Source organism: Camellia sinensis, chromosome 3 (assembly GCF_055761805.1).
Source record: "Camellia sinensis isolate YWXY chromosome 3, ASM5576180v1, whole genome shotgun sequence".
NCBI lineage: Eukaryota > Viridiplantae > Streptophyta > Magnoliopsida > Ericales > Theaceae > Camellia > Camellia sinensis.
In genome coordinates this window covers 144240623-144267027 of record NC_138963.1, presented here as the reverse complement: position 1 = coordinate 144267027, position 26405 = coordinate 144240623, and the positions used below count along the sequence as shown (strand labels likewise).

General features: G+C 37.7%; 1 protein-coding gene across 1 annotated transcript; it reads left to right on the top strand.

Annotated features, from left to right (window-relative positions):
- The first annotated feature begins 17078 nt into the window (after window positions 1-17078).
- On the top strand, window positions 17079-25458 carry LOC114265010 (EamA-like transporter family protein). The gene is made up of 5 exons (XM_028205745.2): window positions 17079-17534; window positions 19494-19743; window positions 19856-20063; window positions 23914-24145; window positions 25009-25458. Exons 1-5 carry the CDS (start codon window positions 17424-17426, stop codon window positions 25234-25236), a joined length of 1029 nt encoding a protein of 342 aa, XP_028061546.1. The 5' UTR covers window positions 17079-17423; the 3' UTR covers window positions 25237-25458.
- Window positions 25459-26405: the final 947 nt, after the last annotated feature.

Here is a 26405-nt window from a genome sequence, read left to right as displayed (position 1 = left end):
TTCGATGACAATTCGCCCCAACAGCGGGGGCTCCTGGGGTACAAAACTCCCGGCATATGGTGCGGCTGGAGATGAAGCTGACATTCCGTAGGTAAGATCCGCCACAGACCTCTGGAGATCACTTATCATCCCCATTAGTTCAAATGTAGTAGGCTCGCGAGCCTGGTATAGTTGGGGGGCCCAAACCGGGTGCGCAACAAGCGATCTGGGTGGATGTGACACATCAATGTTGGCCTCACTTTGCAGAGTGATCCCTTGATCTAATGCAGCTGTCATAACCACGATCTCTTCTGAATTCTGCGTCATCATAAATCTCGCCTCCGCAAAGGGGGAGCACTAGCTATTTTGTACCAACTGTCTGAACTGAAAGAGACAACAAATAGTATTTCAGCCCAAACAGGTCAAACACGGGTGTAGCGGAACAACTGTACCCTACTGCTGATCACTGTTCCCCAGAAATCACTGTTCCCAAAACTGAACCCGATACCCATGGATAACTGATTCTCATAACTGACACTGATGCTCTCAAGTCCGATACTCAAACTCGCAACTGATATGTACGTTCCTGTAGAGATACATTCTAAAAGCACATAGCAGATAAGTGAGAACCAAAACACCCCTATGTTGGGGTAGGGTTTCCCTGTCCTATTTTGTCAGGAGCTAGGGTTTCACTATACACGTAGCAGTCTTCAAACAACCTAACATCGGGTAAGCAGCCTGTCCTAACTTGGAATGGTCACTATGGATCCGAATATGCACTAGGTCGAATGGTCAAAAGGGTGCCCCGGTAAAACCGGGGTTTGTGTTCCCATACTGTCAGAGCCCATAACCGGTCAGCCTTATGGTCATGCCTTGACAAGACAAGCCTCCGGCAAACCGTTCAGGAATGGCAGATGGCAAACACGGTGTCCTAGGCGCACCAATGCAAATGCAATGCAAAGAGACACGTAATTGAAATCAAAACAGAATATCACGAGTTCGAGTCAAGCTCTCTAAATCCCTAGCAGAGTCGCCAGAAATTGTAGATGTCCCCGAACGCCCTGGGAGGGTGAGCCCCGTTCTGTTCATTTGGGGTTACTACAGCTCGGACTCTCAAATTGTCACGGTTCTTAATCTTGAACCAAAGAGTCCAAATCCGGCAAATCATTTTTGAGAAACAGATTTTTAGAAAAAGAAGTGCCAAACATGGACTGCTTTGCCAGATACAGAGTCGCCACCTAAATATTTTTTTATGGGGGAATTTAGGAAACCCTGACTCGGTGCCGAAGGCCACATGTCCGTCATCACCGGAGTTGTCTCGGCTCGGGAGCTAGGGTACGATTGGGGAAGGTCAGCTATGAGAACCCCCTCTCGCCCGATCCGAAGATCGGCCTCTACTAACCGTGATATCCGTTTTTGAAAACATTATGCGTTCTCATTCCATTTATTAGCCTAGAATTACTACGTTATGCGCACAGCAAACAAGTATAGACTAGATTGCCTAATTTGGAAACAAGCATTGCATATCCGTTTGTTTTGGAAAAATGTTTTGGAATTTGCTACTCGCAAGTAGGCTAAACTACGGATTTCAACGAGTTTTTCCAACTCAAACAATCCAACCTTCACCCATAGGCATTCAAACAGTTTATAACACATAAGCATCTAGCCACATGGTAAGCATACTGTCATGATAGCATTCACACGCATGTGAGATGCTAAAGCATAACTACTTACATCGTACTCCATGCCAAAACAATAAACTAGTTAGCAAACATGCGTGATCCTAGTTCATGTTAAAATGGCTAATGCAACACATACATGATGCGATTAGAGTAGGCTCGGCTAACCTAAACATGGCATGTGAAATGCAATCAATTGATGCACGTATTCAATTTGGAATTGAAGTACAAATGCAGTTAGCGTGATGTACCGAGCCTGGTGCATGCAAGACAAATGTATGGATGCACGCATGCATAGCATAAGGTATGCTAATTTAAACATGCCCTATTCTACCATCATAAGTAGATAAATAAAAAGGAAGAAAGAAGTGGGGGTTGGAAGACATTCACACACTCACCCACACTTATTACAGATTCGTCCCCGCTCGGAGGGACCAAAAGAATAATACAGATAATTAACCTACAAGATAATTAATTATTACAAATTACCTAATTAGTTAACAAACTAACTAAGCTAGGGAAAACAATAAACCGCCTCGGGAAGAGAGCTCAAAGCAATGCGTGCTCGGATCTTGCTCGGAAGTGCACTGCTATGCATAGGCTGCCTCTGTTTTCCTTGATGTACTCCTCTGGAGGCTGCCAAAACCTCAGGGTTGCTTCTCTGGATACTGGGGAATGCCATCGGCTGGGTAGAATGCCCACCGGCAGTGGCATGTGATCACCGGCCGTTGGTGAAGCTATCGGCAGAGGGAGGATTGCCGGTCGGCACTTAGCACTACCGGTCGGCAGAAAGCTCCTGCAGAATCTGCAATTGGCAGCAACAGAGGGCAAGGCAGAGCATGGCAATACAATTCAAGGCATATATGCACCAATCATGTCCCTTATCATGTTAATGTTTCAAAGGGACATGCTCCTTGGTTCTCGGACCATCAATCGCGCATTTCCATGCGTGATGGCCCAAAGGACCAAGTGTGCACGTTTTGATGTCAAATGCAATGCAAACCAACAAACCAATGGGACTCGACCTCCATCATGACTTGGTCAAGAGGTAGAGCATGCATGCCAATGCAATCCAATCCTAATCATGCGAGCTAGTATGCAACATAGCAATGCAATGCGAGTGATGTACACTAGGCACACCAACTATGCAAACAAGCAAACAAGCATACAAGGCTTGAGATAGTGCAACCAACAAGTATGCAAGGCATAATGTGGGTGTTTAAGCATGTAAACAAACATGTGACTTCATTCAATCATGCAAGTTCAATTATGCAACAACTCACCAATATGCTACAACATACAAGGTGTACATGCAACAAACAAAGAGATGGACTTAAACATGATTCGGGCAGCTCTAATTAGGCCCAAAACAGTGGCCAAAGTGACCAAAATAAAGGACCAAATACACATACACACATGCACATGTTAAAGGGCCAACTCTTAGGCACAAATGAGACAACTCTCAAGCACATTTGAAAGAGGGTAATCATGGGCATATGGCATGCAAGATAAGCATTGAAAATCATGTTAAGATGGTGTCAAACCAAGCAAACAAAATAGACTAAGCATGCAATAAATGGCCCAAGTACTTGAAGCAAGTCAAAGGGGCTTGAACCATGACCAAGTCAACCAAGCCTCACAAGGCTAAGAGGACTTAAAATAGGTTCAAGGCAGACCTAGACCATGCAAAGGGGGCCCCCTAGATGGCATCTAAGTGGCTCAAATTCAAAGGCATGTACAATGGCCAAAACATGGAACGTGCTACACAAGCTTTCAAAGCATTAAAGAGGTGTCCAAGGCAAGCATACAAGCATGTCAAAGGGACTGAAATTACATGACAAATGGTCCTAACCCACTAAATTAAGGCAAGGATGCATGCTATACATTCACACACTTAAGGCCAACAAGCCAAAAATGCAAAGGGGCTATACAATGCATGCCATGGCCGACCCAAACAACTATGGGCAAACCTCTAGCATGGTAAAATAAGCATAGAAGCTTCACAAAACTAGACCCAAAACAAGCTTGAACAAAGGTTTACAACCTAAGGCATGTTAAGGCCTAAACATGGCATTACAAGGTAGGTATGCTAAGCATGCATGGTGTACCAAAACCAACAATAAACAGAGGCATATTATGATATAATAGGCACAAAAAACAGCCAAGGCATGGTCAACATGAAGCTTAGCTAGATGCTCCCTAAAGAGGCAAAAAATGGTCCATTTCAAGGACAATAAGGAGAGGGGGTGGCCCTCTCCTTCTTGGGACCTCAAGGCACCATCCTCACCTCTGAAATCCCTCAAGATTTCAGTGGTGAGGAGGCCCAAACACCAAGGTCTCGGAGCTTACACAAAATAGCACAAAATGAGGCCTCTCAAGGCCTAAGAGGGGTCAAACTCCTTCAAACCACAAAACACTCTAAACAAACTATTTAGAGGGCCTAAAAACATAACTTTTTTATATTATACACCAAGCTCAAAAATAATTTTAAGATAGGTAAAAATACAATGCAAAAATAGGGAATAAATGGACTAGTTTCTTACCCTTGTTGACTTTCTTCACAAATGGTGGACCAGCTGGTTCTTCAAGCTCAAAACCGACCAAGAACACCAAGAACAACCTCTTAGAACCTCAGTAGCTAAGTGAAGGTGAAACACTATGTGTTTGTGTGCAATAGTAAGACACAAACACACTTAAACACACACAAAGGTAAAAAGAGAGAGGTATAGAGATAGAATGTGTATCAATCCTAACCCTAGAACTCAAAACCCTAATATGGCTGTCTAAAATCTCTCACAAGTCTCTAACCCTAAGCAAGGGAGAGAAGGGCTCCTCTTATAGAGCTTTTTGTCTTGTAAAGCTTACAAGACAAGCTTCTAAAGAGGGAGATCCCTCCATACGTGTATGGAGGGGAGCCAAATGCAAGACCGCTGTGATAAAATATCTGCAAAAGTAGATAAACAGTAGTCAGCTGCCCAAAAATGCCATTTTGGCAAAAGGGAGTGCCGACCGGCAATAAACATTGCCGATGGCAGCGAAACACCAACCGGTGGCCTCTGGCCATGGTCGGTGATGTGTGGGGATGCCTCACAAGGCATTCCCTGCCTTTCCAAGACAAAACACAAGTGTTTGGTGCAAAACCAGACACTAAACAGTCGAGTTCGGAGATCCTGAGGCAAGGCGCGCGAGCCGAGACCTCCGGGAACTCAAAACGAACACAAACATGGATGATCACCGGGTGTTCAGACGGTGACGTCCAAGTCTTGAGGACGGTCAAAAATGGGGTGTCTACACCCGGCGAGGAACGAGTCCCCCCCGTTCCGCTCGTATTGGGCTCACTACAGTTCGGACTCTCAAATCGGTTCTTAATTTGAACCAAAGAGTCCAAATCCGGCAAATCGTTTTGAGAAAACAAATTTTGAAAGAAGTGCCAAACATGGACTGCTTTGCCAGATACAGAGTCGCCACCTAAATATTTTATTTTGGGAAATTTAGGAAACCCTGACTCGTTTGCCTAAGGCCACGTGTCCGTCATCACCAAAGTTGCCTCGGCTCGGGAACTTGGGTACGATTGGGGAAGGTCACTTCGTGAGCACCCCTGCTCGCCCGATCAAAGATCGGCCTCTACTAACCATGATATCAAGTTTTGAAAACATTGTGTGTTCTTATTCCGGTTATTAGCCTAGATTTACTATGTGATGCGCACAGCATACAAGTATAGACTGGCTCGCCTGAATTGGAACAAAACATTTCATGTTTGTTTGTTTGAAAATGGTTTGATGGTGTTACCCGCAAATAGGCTAAGACGTGAATTTGCCACCCTCGGGTGGGCTTAGAAAGAATGGTTTTGCCACTATCTAGTGGGCTTAAAACTCACAGTCAATGATTTGTTCCAATCCAAATAACCCAACCTTCACCCACAGGCATTCAGGCAGTTATATCATATAAGCAAATAGCCTCATGGTAAGCATGCTATCATGGCAGTCACTCACACACATGCAAGGATGCTAAAGTATAAAACTCACCGAGTACTCCAAGCCAAAACAGAAGCTGATTAGAAATCCATGCATGATCCTAATTATGCAGAAATGCCTAATGCAACACATGCAAAATGCAACTATAGCAGGCTCGGCTATTCTAAACATGGCATATGAGATGCAACAGCTAACAAGTATTCAATTTTGAAATTGAAATACAAATGCAGTTAGTATGATGCGCCGAACCCGGTGCATGCAAAACAGATGAATGATGCAAACATGCTGTCATACTATATGCTACTTGAAACATGCCCTAATCTAACCATTATAAGCTAGTAAATAAAAGGGAGAAAGACGTGGGGTTGGAAGACATACATCACACACACGCACACTTATTACAGTTGTGCCCTCGCTCGGAGGGTCCGAATAAATAATATACAGTCCCAAATAATTACAAAACCCTAATTAATTAACAAATTTAACTAAGAAAGCTGTAAACTAGCATGCAAGCTAGGGACTGCCTCGACTCTGCTCCGAATGATGGATGATGCATGCTCGGGTTGCTTGGCACGGAAATCCACTGCGATGCCCCAATGAGCCTCTGTTTGCGATTGATGCCGGAATGCTGTGCAAGGCCTTTGAAAGGCTACTGATTCTTGATTTGCTGCAACAGAGAGCAGGAAAAGGGTATGGCAATGTATTTTCACAAATGTATGCATGCCTCGATCCTCGTGCCACCAATCACGCATATCGATGCATGATGGCCGAGGAGTCGAATTGCATGACTCAATGTGGAATGAATGCACATATAAACACAACAAAACCTAAACTCCATCATGGATAATCCGGAGTGTCGGTGACTGGGAATTGAGACACGTTCCGTCACTCGAAGTACGAAACGTCCCTCGTTTCCCGTGCTCGGGCTAACGCCTATCCCAAACACAATGCAATATGCATGACATGCGTGAATGCAACTAATATACAACCTAGCATGCACAATGTTATGAAATGGCATACACGATGCACGAGGTAACATGGCATACACAATGCGCTAACATGCAACCTAGCATACACGATGCTATGAAATGAAATGACATACACAATGCACAAGGGACTTACACCAACATGAGTGGACCTCAGCCACACTCACATAGGAGGCCATAAGATGAAAATGAGACGCTCGAGATGCGTGCACACGTGCACGCAAACCGAGGACCGACCCTAAGGCACGAAATGCCACTCTAACAAGACATGGCAAAACATGGAATATGGCATATTAGCATGCAAATTTCAGCGCTAAAATATGACCCAAAATAGCCCTGAATCATGGAAACATGGCACCCGATGCACGGAATGAACCCGAAACACGAAACTAGGCATATGCATTGGCCTATAGCTATACAAAACATGCATTATTTGAACATGAAATGTAAAGACAGACTCAAGACAGTCCCAAAACAAGCATGTTTACAGTTTTAAGGAAGGCCGAAAAATGAACACAAATGGGGCTAAGCTAGGATGCAAAAATGGCCCCGCAAGCGAGATAATGAAGCAAGTGACAGCTTTTGGCTCCAAACAGATGAGGGCCCTTCAACAATGTTGAAGAGGGGCCCAAAATATGACCTTTTACAGTTTATGATCAAACCCAAAACAGTGCATAAGCATGCTCAAAATACTATGCAAAACAAGGCCAAAAAGAGAGCTATAACACAAAGTACAAAAAGGATGCCTCAAACAGTAAAAGACCCTTAATGAAACATGAAAAGGAGGTCAAAATAAGGCTATTTATAGTTCGGACCAGAACCCAAAAACAGAAGCACAAGAGGCTAACAAATCATGCAAAAACGGAGCCAAAAGAGAGATATAAAGGAAAGTGGAAAATGGAAGCCACAAAGAGTGATGAGCCCTTCAACAATGTTGAAGAAAGGCTCAAAATAAGATTCTTTACAGTTCGGACTAGAGCTCAAAACAGTTTACATATAGGCCTAAAATAATATGCAAGAAAATGGCATACAAAGGAGGTAATGAAGCAAGTGCAAAAAGGGAGCCTCAAACAGTGAGAGGCCCTTAAACAAATATGAAATAGAGCTCAAAAAAATAATATTTTCAGTTATGGTCGGAGCCCCAACATGCAAGCACAAAGAGCTAAGATGTGAACCAAGAAAAGGGTAAAAAATGAGAGAAGAGGACTTATCCTTGAAGACTAATCTTTGAGAGTGTTTTGGACCAAGAAATGCTGCCTCCTAAGCTCTGAGAAGACCCTCCAAGTTGCTGGAATGGAGTGGTGATGTGGTGCTAGGTGATGGTGAGGAAATGGTGTAAGAATCAAAAGGGTTTTTTAAGGCTTAGAGTAGAGAGAGAGAGAGATTTAATGTGAGAGCTCCAAACCAAAATTTTCTAACCCCTAAAACACAGCTGGGGGGTCTGTTATATAGACACAAGAGGGTGGAAAAGAGGGGGAAAAATGGGGGGGAAATGAAATTCAAATTTCCCCCCAAAATTGGCCTAAAAGGGAGATAAAGGGGCGAGTGATAGTAGGAGATCTCAAACCGAAGAGAGCTTTTCAACAAAGTTGAAGAGAGGCTCAAAATAAGACACTTTATAGTTTATGACAAGCCACGAAAATAAATACAAGTTGGCCTAAACTATCATGCAAGAAAAGGCCTAAAAGAGGGGTAAAGAAGCAAGTGGCAGTAGGAGATCACAAACAGCAAAAAGTCCTTGATCAAACATGAAAAGGACCTCAAAATATAATTATCTCAAGTTCAGGTCGGAGCCCAAAAATGCAGAATGAAGGTTCGGGAGGCAAAACACGCAGTTTGGGGCCTCGAAAGTGGGCTGTTAGGCACTGGAAGTGGTGTCCGACCACGAAGTTGGTCTCTCGGACCACAGTGTCCCTCAAAATGGAGGAAATAAGGTGTGTGCCAAAAACCGGAGCAAACGAAGGTGGTTAAGCGGTCCCGAACCGAGGCACACGACTGATAGCTCCGAAAAACCGAGAACTGGGCTCCAAACGGGAAAAATGGCCTACGACCACAAAACGTAGCCTACGGCCACTAAGAGATGGTCTACAAGACCTCTCCCTCCCTTCAGGAAGAAAAAAAATAGAGAAAACAGGGCTTGGTTCGCAAATCGAGGCAAAGCACAAAAGAGTCCGGAAGTCCGGAGGCAAGGCTCGCAGCCGGGACTCTGCAACCTCAGAACGAGCACAATATGCAATATCACCGAGCGCTCAATCGGTGATGTCTGAGTCTTAAGGTCGGTCAAAAATGAGGTGTCTACAGCATCACCATCATCATCCTGAGTTAGGTCCAAGACCTGCTCATTCAGATAAGGAGACTTAGGCCCAACAGCCTCCTTGGATTTCCTTACTAAAGCTTCATCCTCACATTCCTCCTCATCTTCAGACTCAGATTCAGATTCTTCTTCAGCTTGACTTGGAGGTGGAGGAGGAGGAGGGAATGGCAGAGAAATAGCTTCGGTCTTGCGCAGAGCTGAATGTTCAGGAATATTGAGCTTTTTGGCCAGGGATATCCAACCAAGGGAAAAGCCCCTGTTGAATGCCTGCCTAACTTGTAATTTGTATTCCTCTGTAACATCGGCCATTCCTTGGGCATAGACTTTTTCGTCGGCCGCTTTGATTTTAGCGTCTTTAGTGGCCAAAGCCTCCTGAAGTTCCTTTTCGGCTTAGGCCTTTTTGTCCTCGGCTTCTCTCTTCTCGGCCTCGGCAACCTTCTTGATGGCCTCAGCAGATTCAGCCTTTTTTTCGGCTAGGGTTTGGGCTTTGGTGGCAGCCTCAGCCTGTCTTCCAGTTTTTTCATTTTTGATTGAAAAGTTTTGTTCTCCTTTTTAAGGGCAGAAATCTCCCTCTTTATGTCGGCCAACTTTGCCCTGTTTTCAAAAGCTTGCATAGAGAGAGAGAGTGGGCATGTTGAATGGCCTGAAAGAGCACAGGGCAAAAATTATTACAAAATTTTACAAAGTAAAAGAGAAGACAAGTTTTCATGTAAAGACACTTACTTGGACAGAACGTTGGAGCATAAAGGCATAGTTCTCATACTCACTCATCTTGGCATTCCGCTCAAGATCACCTGGGAGAAGTAGGGCGGTACTGAGTGCTACGCCGACATTAATGTCGTCGGCACTATCGCTGACAAGAACAGGCTTATATTCTAAAGTAATTTCAGGTGTCCAGGGGACTTTTGGTATTCTAGACCCCGAGGTCGTCGCAGACGATGACCTCGGTTTCTTTGATTATGTGGACTCTGATGGCTGTGTCTCAGCAGACCTTTTTTTGGGAACGGAAGTCGTCTTCTCACTCCTTGCTAATTGTGAAATTGTCAAGGTATCCTCAGCCTCAACTTCAGTGGCTTTAGCCTTTGGCTGGGCTTTCTTGGTTCGTTTCGGCTTTGGTGGGGGCATCGTTTGCATCGGCTGAGCATCGACGTCAATTGGGAGATCGCCAATGAGGTCTTGAGCAACGGGCTTTGGGCGACCCATCTTAGCAGTTTTGACAAGTCTTCGCCGACGTTTTCGTTCTTGTATTGGGACCAAGTATGGGGCAGAAGTAGATGGTTGATTGGTTGGGTCAGATGTTGACTCTTGATCTGTTCGTGATGTAGAGGCAGTTTAAGTTGTGACAGTAGGAGGAGAAAGGCTTTTCTTCTTTCTTTTGGGGACGTCGGGCAAAATCGATTTGTATGTAGGAATAAAGTTGAGAAGAAGAAGTGCTTTTCTTTTGTGAACTGGCAAGTTCAGGAGTTTTTTCAGGCCCTTACTGGGAACGTAAGATTGGCGGAAGTTTTTCGCTGGCTTGCGTGTAACGCCCCGACCTTTCACACGTCATCAATATTGTCCGCTTTGGGCCATGCCTGCACGGATTTATTCTTCCCAGTGGGTCACCCATCCCAGAACTACTCCAGCCTAAGCACGCTTAACTGTGGAGTTCTGTTAGGGATTTCACCACCCGGGAAAAGGCCTCGATGCTATATAAGAGCATCTCCAACGGTAGTAGGCATTTTACCTATCTGAATATTACTATAAAGTATATATTTTATTTGCCTATCAATTGTTTTATGTTTTTACTCCAACCATGCTCTTTATTTTAGCTATTTATCCAAATACTATTAATTTTATAGAATGACACGTCAACAACAAAGATGGAGGGAAATGATCCTAATGAATGAATACATTTTGCCTAGCGTTGAAGGCTAGCTACATGTAGCTAGTGAATATGAGTTGAGGCAAAATGCCTAATCATATGCCTAGTGCATTGGAATTGAAAAAAGTGAATTACACTAGGCATTGTAACTAACAAGTATTATATGCCTAGTGCATTGGAGATGCTCTAAGGGTCTAGGTTTTTACTTTTATAGCCCAGGAACTCCCCCTCCATTCCCGATGTGGGACACCGGGGCCTTACAATCACCCCCCCTTAGGGCTGCACGTCCCCGTGCAGTAGGGACGTGCAGTAGCCTGCCAGCTCGCAAGCCTGCCCACATACACCGAGAGACGCCAGGGGCCTACACTTGGTACTCCGGAGAGTCGGCTCTGATACCATTTTGTAACGCCCTGACCCTTCACACGTCATCGATATTGTCCGCTTTGGGCCACGCCCGCACGGATTTATTCTTCCCAGTGGGTCACCCATCCCAAAACTACTCCAGCCTAAGCACGCTTAACTGTGGAGTTCTGTTAGGGATTTCACCACCCGGGAAAAGGCCTCGATGCTATATAAGGGTCCAGGTTTTTACTTTTATAGCCCGGGAACTCCCCCTCCATTCCCGATGTGGGACACCGGGGCCTTACAATGCGAACGTCTGCAAGAAGAAACAAACATTAGAAACAGATAAAATATTGAAGATTTGAACAGAAACAACTAAGTATTGACACTAGACTCTTACCCTTACCCTCTTTAACTGATTGGGGAAGAGGGTAGAGATGGGCGTCCTCGTCTGCGCCAAACTTCCAATTTCCCGAAGCAATAACATAATCATCTCCAGCCCCCTTGTTGGAGTCTGGGAGGTCGGCTACGATTTTGAATTCTGTAGACCTCGGCTTTAAGATAATAGATGAAGCCTTTTTCTTTCAAATTAAGGGCACACATGGTGTAACAATACTGTATGTCGGCTAAGGTGATCCTAACGTTTTCCTGTTTAACTAAGGCGATAATACCAAAAATCACTCGATAAGAGTTGATTGCTAGTTGCATAGGGTTCAACTTATAATAATGAAGAATCTCACGAAAAAGGATGTTGAGTGGGAGCCGGAGTCCACACTCAGTAAAAGCTATAATGGGAAGGGGCATAGCATTTTCTATAGGCATGATGAAGTCGCCATCCCCAGCCAGTCTCAGGTGGACATCGGTAGGGATGGAGAACTCTTGCCTAAAGTACTCAAGTTTGGTCGGGGTATCTACCCTATGTCTCCACATACCCATGATATCGGCTTCTATTAGAAGGGTTGAAATTCAGAAAGATGTTTCTTATTGATGGGACCTCGGCAAACAGTGAAAGTAGGTGCAGGTTTTAGTTTTTTCCTAAGTTATGGGTTCTACAAACAAATCCCAAACCTAAAGCTATGAAGATGAAGATCAAAGGTACAGATATGGAAAAGATACAAAAAAAAAAAAAAACAGAAAACAAATACGAAGTTTCAGAGTCAAGAACAGAGATGGACTATCAAGAACATGAAGAATACAAAGGGTTGAAGGCCAGGAAACAGTAACAAGACGTGCAAGAAACACTAAGAACAATACATGTATTCAGGGCATAAGCAAAAAACAAAATCAACGCACTCAGATGTTTGATCTACAAATTGATTACTTAAGTAAAACAGTAGTAAACAAGAAATTCCAGGAAAGATCAAGAACTGGAATAGAAAGAAACAGATGCTTTCCAGAAAAAGGGAGGCCGGAAAGGGATTTGCCGACGTCCTACGATGGTTGCAAGAGCAGAAGATCGGTGGAAATCTCGCCGGAAGGGGTGAACGGAGAGGGATGCAGAGCTTTGGAAGCTTGAGCAATGGCGGATTTGAAAGAAAGAGTTTTTAGAGAGAGAAAAAAACAAGAGAACTCAGATGCAAAAGTGAAGAGACGAAAGAAAGGGGGAGAGATTTTGTCAAGAAAATGAAAACGGCGGCAAAAGCAATCAATACGCCTAAAAGAGCGCATACGTCAGACGGCGCATGTGAAGAAGAGATGACTTATGGGCGTGTCACAGGAACGAGCCAGTAAGAAAGAAACGAGTGTCTAAAACGGTTGAATTGAAGTGCATGACAGCTTATGCGCGTAAAAAGTTCCTTAAAAATCTTTGATTTTTTAGGGAATACATGTCGGCCAGAAATGGATGATCTCGGCTATCAAACTTTAAGCCAATTTACTGGAAGAAAATACAGATATGGGTTTCATCACCTCAGAATACTGAGGTAATAGAACCTAGGGGGCAGTTGTGGGGATATATTTTCTGAATACCAACACGTGGCAAGGTGACGCCGATGTGTCATTCGAAGTGCCACGTGTCCTGGTTGTGACGCCGAGGTTATCTCGGCGAGGCCGAGGTTATCTCCGAAGATATCAGAATCCGAGATAAACGGATAATGGATAAGGGGCAAGAGTCCTAGAGTAAAGAGAAGATTTTGCTAAGATAAGGATAAAGCTCTTAGGGAGTTTATCTTTATCTCTTGAGAAATCCAAAGTAAGTACAGAATTGGAGTCCATAAAAGTCAAGCTTCTAGTGGGACTAGGATTGAGTAAACTATAAAAAAGAGGCACCCCGTGGATCTAAGGTACACAGTTTTATGCTTTGAATAGTGAGTTTAGCACTTGATTATCTTTGAGAGATATACTGACTTGATCGTCGGAGTGCCCCCGGGTGGAAGAGCCACCGCCGGAGCCTTTTCTTTTTGTTACAGGTTTGCTGAAGCCATCTATTCTGCCGGTGCTCTCCAGCTGATTACTAGGCGGGCAGTGTGATCAGAAAATCACTCACACATTTATCTTTAAAAAATAAAAGATATATATTTAAAATTATTAGACTGTTAATTTTTTTAAAATAAATGTAATAAAATGATATGATTGAATTATTATTTTCATTAAAATAAAATCACTAAAGCTATTAAGCTATTAACTTACATCAAGAGGTTTCGTTTAATTATAATGTAATTAATGGCTTGCTTAGGAATTGATTTTTTTAAATATATATATATATATATATATTTATAAAAAATAGAGAGATATATTAGAATTTTTTTTCAAGTGTTGATATCTCAATTAGTCTATAAGATATTTTTGTATTTTAATAAATTCTATTATTTAAACATTTGATCTGCCAAATTATAATTCTTATATTTAAGGTATATTATAGATATTTCTATCATTACAAATATTTTTTTAACGATTAGCAATTTAGTGATGTGAACATTCATATTTTACAATGTAAATATTCACATTGACGTGTAAATGTTTACATTAATAGCGTGAATATTCACATTGACAGTATGAAAATTCATAATTCACATTGGCATGTGAATGTTCACATTAATAATGTGAACATTCACATTGACGATATGAACATTCACATTGACGGTATAAACATTCACATGACGAAATATTCGCACTATAAATGTGAATATCATTAGAGATATTTTGATAACTATGTCATCCATTGGACTTATCAGAATATAAAAAAATAATGTGAACTACATAAAATATAGTAGGTAAAAAAAAAATTATGAAAAAGTGCCTCTAAAAAAATGTGTTAAAAGTAATTAAAAAAATAAAGATTTTATAATGACTTGATTAATGATTTGTTCACTAAATTTATTTATTACGAATTATTCTGAACGAGTCTCTTCTAAGACACTCTCTCATACGCGAATTTCGTCCCGAAATGAGACTTCTTCCGGAGAATTCGAACTAATTAAATTAGCAGCAATGCTAGAGGGCCACCAAATCAGTGGCTTAAATGGCTCAAAACTGTCAAAACGATTTAAGCCACTGATTTGGTGGCCCTCAAACATTTTCCTTAAATTAGTGAATGTAAGGGTACCGTAAGACCTAGGTGATGCGGTAACCAAAATCAGGTGCAATCGTTAAGAACACATTAACCGAGAATGCAGTTTGCGGTGCCAATGATGCGCACTAAAGGTGGAGGCGGAATGGTTGCGGCCACGAAACATTTAATTCACTGTTTGTCCACCGAATTGATAGATTTGAAAAAATTAATCTGCATCTGTTCGCTAATTCAGCGAATGTGAATTGAGCGGATGGATGCGAATTAGTTTGACGGTTTAAAATTTTATAAATTTTCAATATAATTCAATTTGTGTACTTTCTTTAAAAAAAAAAGAAGAGAGTATTATAGTCAATGATTAAAAAAGTATTCAGCTTGTTTGGTTATAGTTTTCAGAAAATAATTTTCAGAAAATTTTACTTTTTTATTTTTCGTATTTTAATATCTTCAATGATTTTTTTAATATTTGAGCAATTTTTAAAAAATTTTGGACGCACTTAATATAAATACACTTAAAAAGTATAATATTTGTGAAAAAAATCTTTAAAAAATACACTAAATACCAAAAAATATAAAAAATACAAATTTTAGTACATTTTTCATATTTTGTGTATTTATTAATTTTTGAAAATATTGTTTCACAAATATTTTATTATTTAGATACCTCTAAGTAAGGTGCATCTAAAAAAGTAAAAAAATTGCTTAAAATTTTAAAAATATTCACTAAAAACAAAAAAAACCGAAAAACAAAAAACTCAATTTTCAAAAAACTAAATTTAAAAAACTGAAACCAAACATACTGATTATAATCACTACATGTCTCCTCCAAATAAAGAAAGTTTGAAACTTTAGAATATTTCAATTATTGCATGCCTCATCCACATATTACAGTCACAACAGGCCTCATCCACATAAAGTATTACAATCTGTGGTTCTTAAAATAAAAAAAATAATTTAAACCACCAAAACCATGAACAGAGTAGTAGTAGAGATTGCATGCTACTGTATTGTTACATCTATATCTATTTTTGAAAACAAAAATCAACCAGCATGTATCATCTTTTTTATTTATTATTTTTAGAGTTAGATTTAAAAACAAAAAAATATAGATAAATAATACATTTATTTTTTTCAATTCAAAAAATATATTCAAGTTGAAAATTATTTTTCAACAGAATATTTAAACAATTTTTCAATTAAAAACGCAAATAGAATATTTAAATAAATTGAAAACACAAAGTCTTACAAATTATTTGGGGTGATTGCGATTTGGAGGTTCGGTTGTGACCAAAGGAACCTCAAATCCGCTATCAATTTAAAACTAAGTGAATTGAAAAAAATCAATCCACAATCGTCCACTCGTCATCATGCATCTGTAAAAAAATGCAACGGATCGGTTCGGATCAGTTCGGTTCGGTCTAGTCGGTTTAGGCAGATCAATATATCCGTTGCTCACTTCTAATGCGCACAGGTAGGGGGTGTGCACTACGGTGTGTGTAGTACAATTCGAGTAATTTGAAAGTAAAATTATAAATTGAATGACCGATTGATGGATTAACGAATTGATAAATTGTAGTTTGGACGATTTTTGACAGATTGGTAGATTGAATAATATTCTAACTAATTATTATATATTTGCATAATATATAACACTAATTTGTATAATATTTTTTTTATATATATAATAGAAAGTAATTTTACATAATATATTTCATATATATAACTATTAATTTTTAATAAATTTCATATATTAAATACCTCTCACACTTATTTTTATTTTAATATTTCATTAGAGGTTAAAAAATATATATGTATTAAATATAGTAGAGCGAAGCGATTTGAAAGACGAATTATAAATTTTAATGTTTAAATCACGATTAACAATTAAAACGATACAAATAAATACGAATTAATATGATTTTAATAGGTACATATATAGATATAGGTAATAATTAACAAAATTTATAAAAATATGAGTATGAAATGAATTATTAAATATTTTATTAAATACAAGAGAAGTATGAAAATAAATTAGTATGAGAGGAATGAAATCAATGCTTAAATTTTTAATTTTTTTTATTATAAAAGAATGTGCAAGAAATAAAATGAAAGAGGATGAATTTTTAATTTTTTTTATCATTAACCTTTTTTTTAGTATTTTTTTCTACATTTTGAATATGTTTTTTTTATTTTTACAATCCGATCCTAAAACTAAGAGCAATGTTTTGAATATATTTTTTAATATTTTTTTTTGAAATCCCTAATTTGTGTAAATTAAAATTATATTTGAGCTTTGTTTATTAATATGCTAAAACAACAATTTTTTTTAAAAACATTACTCTTTTTTATTTTTTTATAAAAAATTAATTTTTAAACGAGTTCATAACATGTGTAATTATTATTTTTGTTTAAAAGTAATGTTTTGGAATGTTTTGCCGTGCCACTGATGTTACTCGTTCATACATACGATACACGCATTTATTTATGTGGAGAGAGAGCGAGCTAGAGAGAGAGGGCGTTTGGGATGGGCGACTGAAACAGGCCAAAGACGTCTAGAATTAAACAGAGAAAGAGAGGGAGAGAGAGAAGACAGATAATCAAACAACCTATATACATAGATATATGCATTATAGTCTACGACATCACATGGGATGGGAGAAGAAGAGCCACCTCAATTAGGGCTTCTCTCATCTTCTCTAATTGCCTCTCTGTAGATTCCAAGTGCGTTGTTGTGGATCTCTGAGTCGATCTTCAACTTTGGCTTCAGATTGTCTCAGATGGAGGAGGGTCGCTTCTGTCAGTGGACCGTCTTTCGATCCATTCTCGCCATCCTTCAGTGGTGGGGCTTCAATGTTACCGTTATTATCATGAACAAATGGATCTTTCAGGTCCGTTCATTATTTTTTTCTTTTTATTATATATATATATATATATATATATTCCTCACACCACCTCTCTGACAAATTATATACTAGTAATTTTGTTGAATGGGTTTGCTAAAATTTCCCAACTTTTTTGGTGGGGAATTTTTATTTTATTTTTATTTTTAATATCACCTTCAATGCTGAAATTAGGATCATCAATGAATTTTGTTTTTCTACATTAAAAAAAAAAGGATGAATTTTGGTTGTGCTTGTGATGGATCATGAATGCTGCTGTGCCAAAATAATTTCAGGACATTGGGTTTTATTCCTTTTTCCCAGAGTGGCTGAAATTAGGATGTTCTAATGGTTTTGTGGGAAGTGATTAAATTCGTTCCATTTTTTTGGGCTGAGAGCATCTTCTTGCCATAGCTGCTGCACTGGATCGCCTTTTTTGGAAGCCTTAGCCTGTGTTTGGTTGGGGGATTTGGAAAGGAAAAAGAAAAAAATGTGTGAAACTAGGTAAAATGTAATGTGTTGGAATCTTACTAGAAAGAAGCTCACAATTAGTCTTTCTTTGCACAATATATACTTTATAATGAGCTGCTGGCTCATGACAGAGTGGATGGTGGAAAAGGATTCATGTAGTCAATTCCAATTGATTGGATTGGGACACAAGGCTTGTTTTGATTTGGTTTTATTATTTTGATTTTATTTTGTGATACCTAAAAGAAATCTATATTGATGCTAAACAAACAGAGTGAACTTATCATGTATTTCAAATAAATTATTCAGGAACAAATGGCATGCTCCTGTAATTATGGACTCAATTACAAAGTAGTTTCTTTGGCGGCGTTTGTTTTGAGGGATTGAGGGGTGGGATTAGACTATCAGTCTATCTCCGGACTAATAGTCTGTTATTTGGTTCAAAATTTTGGCAACGGACTATAAGTCTCCCGGACTATTCATCCCAAATCCATTGGACTATTGTGTCCCATGGGAAGGGGTGGGACACAAATGGAGGGATAAGAAGGATATGAGATTAGGTGGTGAAATGACTATTTTGATCATCTACTATTTAATTACGTATTATATTTAGTAAAATTTAATAAAATTTAAATGTCTCAATTTAAAAATAAAATAATTTTATTTAATTTTTATATGATATTTTATTTATTTAATTTTTTAAAATAATTTTTTATAGATATTTTATTGATATTTTATTTTAAAATTTTGTTTATATTTTATTTAATTTAATTATTTAAATTTTAATAGATGTTTTATTTAATTTTATTATTTAATTATTCTTATTTTTTTAAATAAATGTATTTAAAATAGTCATTTGAACATTTATCATTCTCTATAATATCCCAAACAAACATAGGATTCATATCCTATCCAACCAAATAGTCTTTTCCTGACATCTAATCTCATGGCTAAACAAACATGGGATACAAATCCAGTCCAATCAAATAGTTCGGAGACAATGTATCCCAGGACTAACAGTCCGGTGGATTTCAATCCCTTCTTATCCAGTCCGTCCAAACACTGTGTTGATTAAGTTTTCAGCCATGTGAGATAAAATTATGTGTATTCTTGAGTTCGAAAACAATTTGTACATTTAGGCTACTGCTTACTGGTGAATGGATCTTTTTTGGCATTGAATGGTAAAGATGATCGTGATGGATCTAATAATATTGTCTTCTATGTTGTGTTGTGTTTGGTTTTTATGCTTTTAAATCAGTTGCAGAGCATATGGTTGGCCAACTTTTGGTTTTATCAATCCACTATCTATCTCTGTAACATAATTTCATTTGTACTTGCTACAAAATTGATATTTTATCAAAGGGAGTAATATGTTCAAGCAAGTTTCTAGATATGGAACATTGGAATTAGTTGCTCTTTGTTGAAGTACACTATTGTGTGATTATGATTACTGTTTATGGCATCTGAAACATTTATTTTTCTTTTTCCTTTCTTCCACAGAAACTAGATTTCAAGTTTCCTTTGTCAGTATCATGTATACACTTCATATGCTCGACTATTGGTGCCTACCTGGTAATCAAGGTGCTGAAGCTTAAGCCACTCATAGTGGTTGATCCTGAAGATCAATGGAGAAGGATCTTTCCCATGTCTTTTGTGTTTTGTATTAACATAGTGTTGGGGAATGTAAGCTTGCGTTACATTCCTGTTTCTTTTATGCAAACCATAAAGTCGTTTACCCCGGCAACAACAGGTTATATTTCAGATAAATCATCCAAATGCTCTGTTAATCTTTTTTTTAATCATATGTCATTTATTTTATTGTGTCATAACTGCACCTGATTTGATTTCATCATTTGAAACAGTTGTTTTGCAGTGGCTAGTTTGGAGGAAACACTTTGATTGGCGAATATGGGCTTCTTTGGTGCCCATTGTAGGCGGAATTCTTCTTACTTCCATTACTGAGCTTAGTTTCAATATGTTTGGATTTTGTGCTGCTTTATTTGGTTGTCTTGCTACTTCTACAAAAACTATCCTTGCAGAGTCTCTACTGCATGGGTACAAGTTTGATAGGTACTTTCTTCTCTCTCTCTTAGTAAAAATAAATAAAAACATAAAGTAAATAAAGGGAAAGTGACTCTCATTGTTTTTTTTTTGATCAAGTCCACTGGGGGCTTATTATCAATAACAGAGTTTGTCATCTATGTCAATTCTAATTGTAAGATGAAATCTTCGGTAGATATTTATCTTCATTTAGCAATGGCATGATAAAACTTGGGTTATGATAACTTTTTGCCTACTGTCTGTTGTAAGTCAAGTTTATTTTTATATGTTGTATTATTGTATATAGTTCAGTTATTATTATCTTCACACTTGACACTAAAACTATAAAGTTTGTGAAAGCTTATGTTCATGTGAGCTGCTTTGTTTCTTCAATTTATGAAAAATCGACATGATTTCTAGGTTTTCTAAGTGGTGTTGGTATTGAAACTTTTGGTTTCTAATCCAATTACATTGTGTCTATGAAGAACGGGTACTTCAAAATAGGCACTGTAGCGGTGTCGGACACGGGGACACGCCGGGGTTACGCCAAATGGCGTGTCCCTTTCATTTTATTATTTTTTTTGTAGGGGACACGACAGGGACACCAGGGACACGTGTGTCCAAATTTGGACACAGGAGCGTGTCCCTTTAATTTTATTATTATTATTATTATTTTTTTTTGCAGGGGACACGGTGGGGACAAGCATGTCCAAATATGGATGATATATTAATTTGTTTAAATATAGTAGTTTATAAATATTGAATTAATGTTAGTTTTTTTTTTAATATTTCGATTGTTTGGTAACATAATATTAATATACATAGCAAATATATATAAAATAAAAAAAAAACCAAAATTTGCCGTGTCCCCCACCATGTCCGTGTCCCCATTTTTTTGAAATCACCGTGTCCCGTATCCGTGTTCGTGTCTGTGCCTATGCTTCATAGCATGGTGTTGAGTAAGTACTCTCGTTCATCTTATATGTGCATATTTTGCAGGGCAGGGCTAAGGTGCCTATTGGACCTTGGTTTGTGATTGATTTGAATAATTTGAGTAGGTGGCTTTGTCATATGAACTCATTTATGAGCTTTGACGAAGCAGAGTGTTAGTTTCAGTAAAAGCTAGTCTGAGAAAGTAGGATTTGTGTGGTAAGTTGAAATATGGGAACACCAATGATTAGATAGAGTGATGGAATTGGTAGATAAATCGATAGGATGGAAAGGAAGTGCAGCTTGTCACAAGAAACTAAGTTGATAAGATATAGAAATATAAAATAGACAAAAGCAATCATCAACTCAATATTATTCTTAATAATGTAATAGGTGTTTTCTAATAACAATTTGCAAGCGTTCAGGAATGATGCTTCATTTGATTGCTGGGAGATATAAGGTTAAGAAGATAACTAGAAACCTTTCAACAGCTAATCCAATTCCAAATTGTTACAAGATTCAAAAATTTCATTTTTGTTCCAAACTCTTCTTGTTTATGAATTGAAGTAGAAGTTTATTGGGATAATTACACCTTACCCCCTTGTGATTTCACGCGTCTTACCTCCCTGAGATTTATAAATATACTTGTAAACCCCTTGTGATTTAGAGTGATGTGCAAAAGTGACGGGATCCCGTAAACTTAACAGCGGGCAAACGTGCCAGAGAAGCGTGTCTGCACTAGAATTTAGTGTGTTGGCGCCAAATTTTGGGTTTAGGGTGACCAATTTGCCCTTCCAATCCCTTATAGAATCATTACACCACCAAACCCACTATTAATTACCCAAAAATCCTGAGATCACTTCCATTATAGGATGTGCAAATTATGGGGTAATCACTTTCATTATTTAGTAATTAAGTAATTAATTAATTTATTTAGGGTTTATATAATATTTAATTACAAATCCATAATAGGGAAGAAAGGATATCAAATTTCTCTTCGTAAGAGTTTAATTTGAAATCTCACATCACAAAAATTGTTACACAATTACTCGACCAAATGTCCAAGTTATTATTAATTTGAATTAGACTATGTAAATTGAAATTAAAGAATTTAAAAACTAAATATATGAAATTTATAATTTAAAAATAAAACAGAAAGAATTACAAATTTACAATAGTGTAAACGATAAAAATAAAATTAATATTTTTGCGAATTCATTCAATTGAATTTGTGAATAATAATGTTATAATTATATTTTTAGTATCTGAATTTATTTAAAATTATGTTGTGATAAATAGTAACATTTTTCATATTTATGGTACACAATTATATGACACAGTTTTGCCATTGCTTGCTCACCCACCACATCCTCCATAAAAATCTGAGAAAATCTAAGGGTGTGTTTGGTTTGGTTTGGTTTTGGGAGATAAATTTTCAAAAAAAATCTTGAGAAAAGAGTTTGGAAATTTTTTTAGTTTGTTTGGTTATATATTTTTGAAATAGTTTTGGAGTATGAGAATTTGGGATGATTTGATATTTTGTTATAGTTGTGTAGATGTGTGTGGGAGAAAAAGTGATTGAGAAGGAGAGAGGAGAGAGGAGAGAGAAAAAGTGATTGATTAATTGGTGGGAGAGAGTGATTTTGAAATTTTTTTTAAAAAAAATTCCAACCAAACAAAATTTTGGAATTTTTTTTCGAACATTGTATTTTGAGAGTTAAACCAAACAAAGCCTAAGTCTCTCTATCTATCCTCTTCCTTGCTCTGTTCTTCATTTTGCAACAGAAAAAAACACCAAAATCTCCATATAACCTCATCAACACATAATCTATATATACTACTGTAATCATCTATACATATATATAACCTGAATATTATTATCAAATACATATCAAAGCTAAAGCAATGGCAATTCTTGCCACACTCCCAAACTCCAACCTCTTCTCCACCCTCCCTTAAACTCCACCCTCAAAACCTCCTCTACCACCACCACCACCACCACCAAAATCCCCCATTCCAATCCCCAAATGCCCGCCACCTCTCAAATCCCAAACCCCCCAAAACCCACCTCAAACCCCGCCTACAAGACCTTCCACCATCGCTCCAAGTACTACAAACCAGTCTGAGACGGCGATTGCTCTGTCGGCGTCGGCGATTCTGGCATTACTTGGAGTAAAATTTCTAAAAGCAGATTCTTTGTTGCTTTAATCGATTGTTACTAGTTCGATTTAATCCAAATCCTTTCAAACCCAAACCCAAACCCAAACCCAAACCCATGTCTCTCTCTCTCTCTCTCTCTCACTCTAAAAATTGTAATCAAACAGCTGAAGGGACTATAGCATGTAAGCACTATAAATATCTAAAGGTATTTGATCTTTTCATTAATTCCGTTACGTCCCGTCACTTTTGCACATCACTCCTAATTATAGGGAGTTTATGAGTACATTTATAAACCTTAGAGAGATAATGTATAAATGCGTGAAATCATAAGGAGGTAAAGTGTAATTATCCCAAGTTTATTTTATAAATTTTCGTTGTTGTTATAAATGGATGAGAATATTTTGGAGTTGATCTGGACTCGATACTTCATCTGATTGCTGAGTAGTTGTTGGATTAGAATGTGAACTTCGAAATTTACAACAGTTAATTATTTCCAGCAAGTTGCAAATTCCAATTTTCCTTTTGCTTTTGGTAGGCTTTTTAACAATCACAAATTGAAAACATGGGACCTTTTAAGTTTATTGCTTTCTAAACTTGTAGTACAGTGCTATCTTTACTGCTGCTTTATTTATTTTTGCTTATTCAACCAAGTAAAGAGTTGATCCGAAATTTTTAAATACATTGTAACGTCTCAAATTTTCCAGTCTATTTCATTATTTGGTGATTGGTGCTGATCTGCTGCTAAGTCTCTCTCTTTTTCATTTTTTTTTGTTTGTTTGGTACCCTTCAGCATAAATACAGTGTACTACATGGCACCTTATGCAACCATGATCTTGGCAGTACCAGCACTATTACTTGAAGGAGTTGGGGTTGTGCAGTGGTTTCAATCGCACACATCTATTCTTTCTGCTCTTGTTATTATTTTTGGCTCTGGAGTGTTGGCTTTCTGCCTTAATTTCTCTATCTTTTATGTGATTCATTCTACAACTGCAGTCACGTTTAATGTTGCTGGAAATCTTAAGGTGAGATAAACTGTGAATTGGATCCCTTAAAGCTTACATCACCATTTTATTGCCATTGTCAGTGCCATCATCATTATCATTGTTCAAAAGTTCTCCCATATATTTTTCTAATTCCTTATCTTGTGTTACCATAGTCACCATCAGCATTGTTCACAAAATTCTACTTCAGCCCATGGGTACTAGGTGTCTATGCTTATCTAAGAAACAGGGATACGGACACATCAGCACGGATTAAAAATAATAATATAAAATCAAGAGACAACATGGCAGGGATATGGCAACAAATAAATATATTATATGTGTGCATAAATAAAGTTGGTAGTTTCTTTGTCTTTAAGTTACATAATACATTTATATTTTTCAATGTTGAAATAGTGAAAAAATATATTTTTCTGCACACTTCATGTATTGAAAAAGTACTTACAAAAAGTAGATATATCTATTTTAAAAAGCTTTATCCATTAATAAACTGGAAGTTTAGTATGAACTTGGCTATCTGGAAAGCATTTTCCTCTTTTCCTTCACTCACATCTTTCTATATTTTTTTAGTAGCTAGTAAATCTCCCTTTATATGAAAATGAAAATATGTTGCATACAAGTAATATTTAAAGCGTGTACAGTGATGCTAGAGAACTCTAATTTAGAGGCTCTAAACACGCCTCTAATGAGGTGGAAAAGGCCAAAAAAAAAAAAAAAAAAAAAAAAAAAAGACACAGCACTGACAGTGGCACATCACTAGTGGCACCTCTAATTAGAGGTCCCAAGCATTTTTGAAAGCGTGTATTATATATATTTGTTCTTCAAAGTACAAATTTCTGGTCATCTGATTTCAAATTTCTTGTTATATTGTTCCTTCCACACAGGTTGCAGTTGCTGTTACATGTTCATGGATGATATTCCGAAACCCAATCTCAGCTATGAATGCCTTTGGTTGTGGAGTGACACTTGTGGGATGCACATTTTATGGTTATGTAAGGCACTTGCTCTCCCAACAGCCGCCACCAGTAACAACCGCTAGTACGCCCCACTCTCCACGTAGCCTGAAGGAGTTGGTTCCTCTGGTAAATGATAAATTAGATGATAAGCTTTGATGTAGTAAAGATGCATGAGTTCTGGCAATTAGAGAGAGTGAATTATAGGGACAAATATGACAGAGAAGATACAGTTCCATCTCTATGCTATTTGAACTTCCATTTGATCATTAATATAGTTTATTTTTATTTTTTCTCTCAGCTAAAAATTTCATGTTTGTTTTCTGTTTATTGACAATTAAATTCTATTTATGGTTGCACAGATACTTTCAGTTGAGACTATTGTTGAATTTTCTTTTGGTGTTCACGTATTGAATGTTATGGTTAATGCCAGGAAAGTATTGGCTTATGTTGGTAGTTTCAAGGGGATTGCTTGGAACTCTCTCTCTCTCTCTCTCTCATAAGACACTGTCAAGTTTTCCTCCTGCAGAATGGGTTTTGTTGTTTTAGGGATCCAGGCCTGGATAGGAATAAGATTCAATCAATGAATTCGATTGTTGGGATGCTCTCAACCTAGCTATGAATCAATCTCATCCTTGTTAGGAATAAGATTCGATCCTAGGTCATAGTTATGAATCTGATTCATCATGTTTGGTTTTAGTTTTTTGAGTTATTTTTTAAAAAGGTGATTTGAAAATGAATATATGTTTGGTTTCTAAAAATTTCATTATTGCAAATTCAAATTTCCATTCACAAGTGGAGAGAGAGAAGCCTAAAGGATGTATACAACAATAAAAACTAAAATATAAAAATTTATTGTCACATCAAAAGTATCACCATGTTTGTTTTGTATATATACTAGTGTATATCAATACCTCAAGGCACGTTGTAAATAATATTAGGATTAGAATATAATTGTAATCCCAACACTATTTAAATTTATTTTTTAATTTGATAAAATCACAAATTTATTATAAAATTTTGGAGTTTTCACAAATTTCCTTACGAAAACTCGCTTTTGCTTATATAATATATAACTAGATAGATAGATGTGCCTGACATACATACAATTTCTATGAGGCATACATACAATAATGCTTTTACTTATATAATTATATGAAAATTGTATGTATGCCCATAATGTCCTAATATATTACAGGCATACATACAATGTATGGAAATATGTGTAAAATATATAAGGCGGAATCACGAGATCATGGAAGGATGAGTGAGAAAAGAAAAAAATAAGAGAGAGAAGCAGGCAAGTACAAAATGTACATGTAGGATAT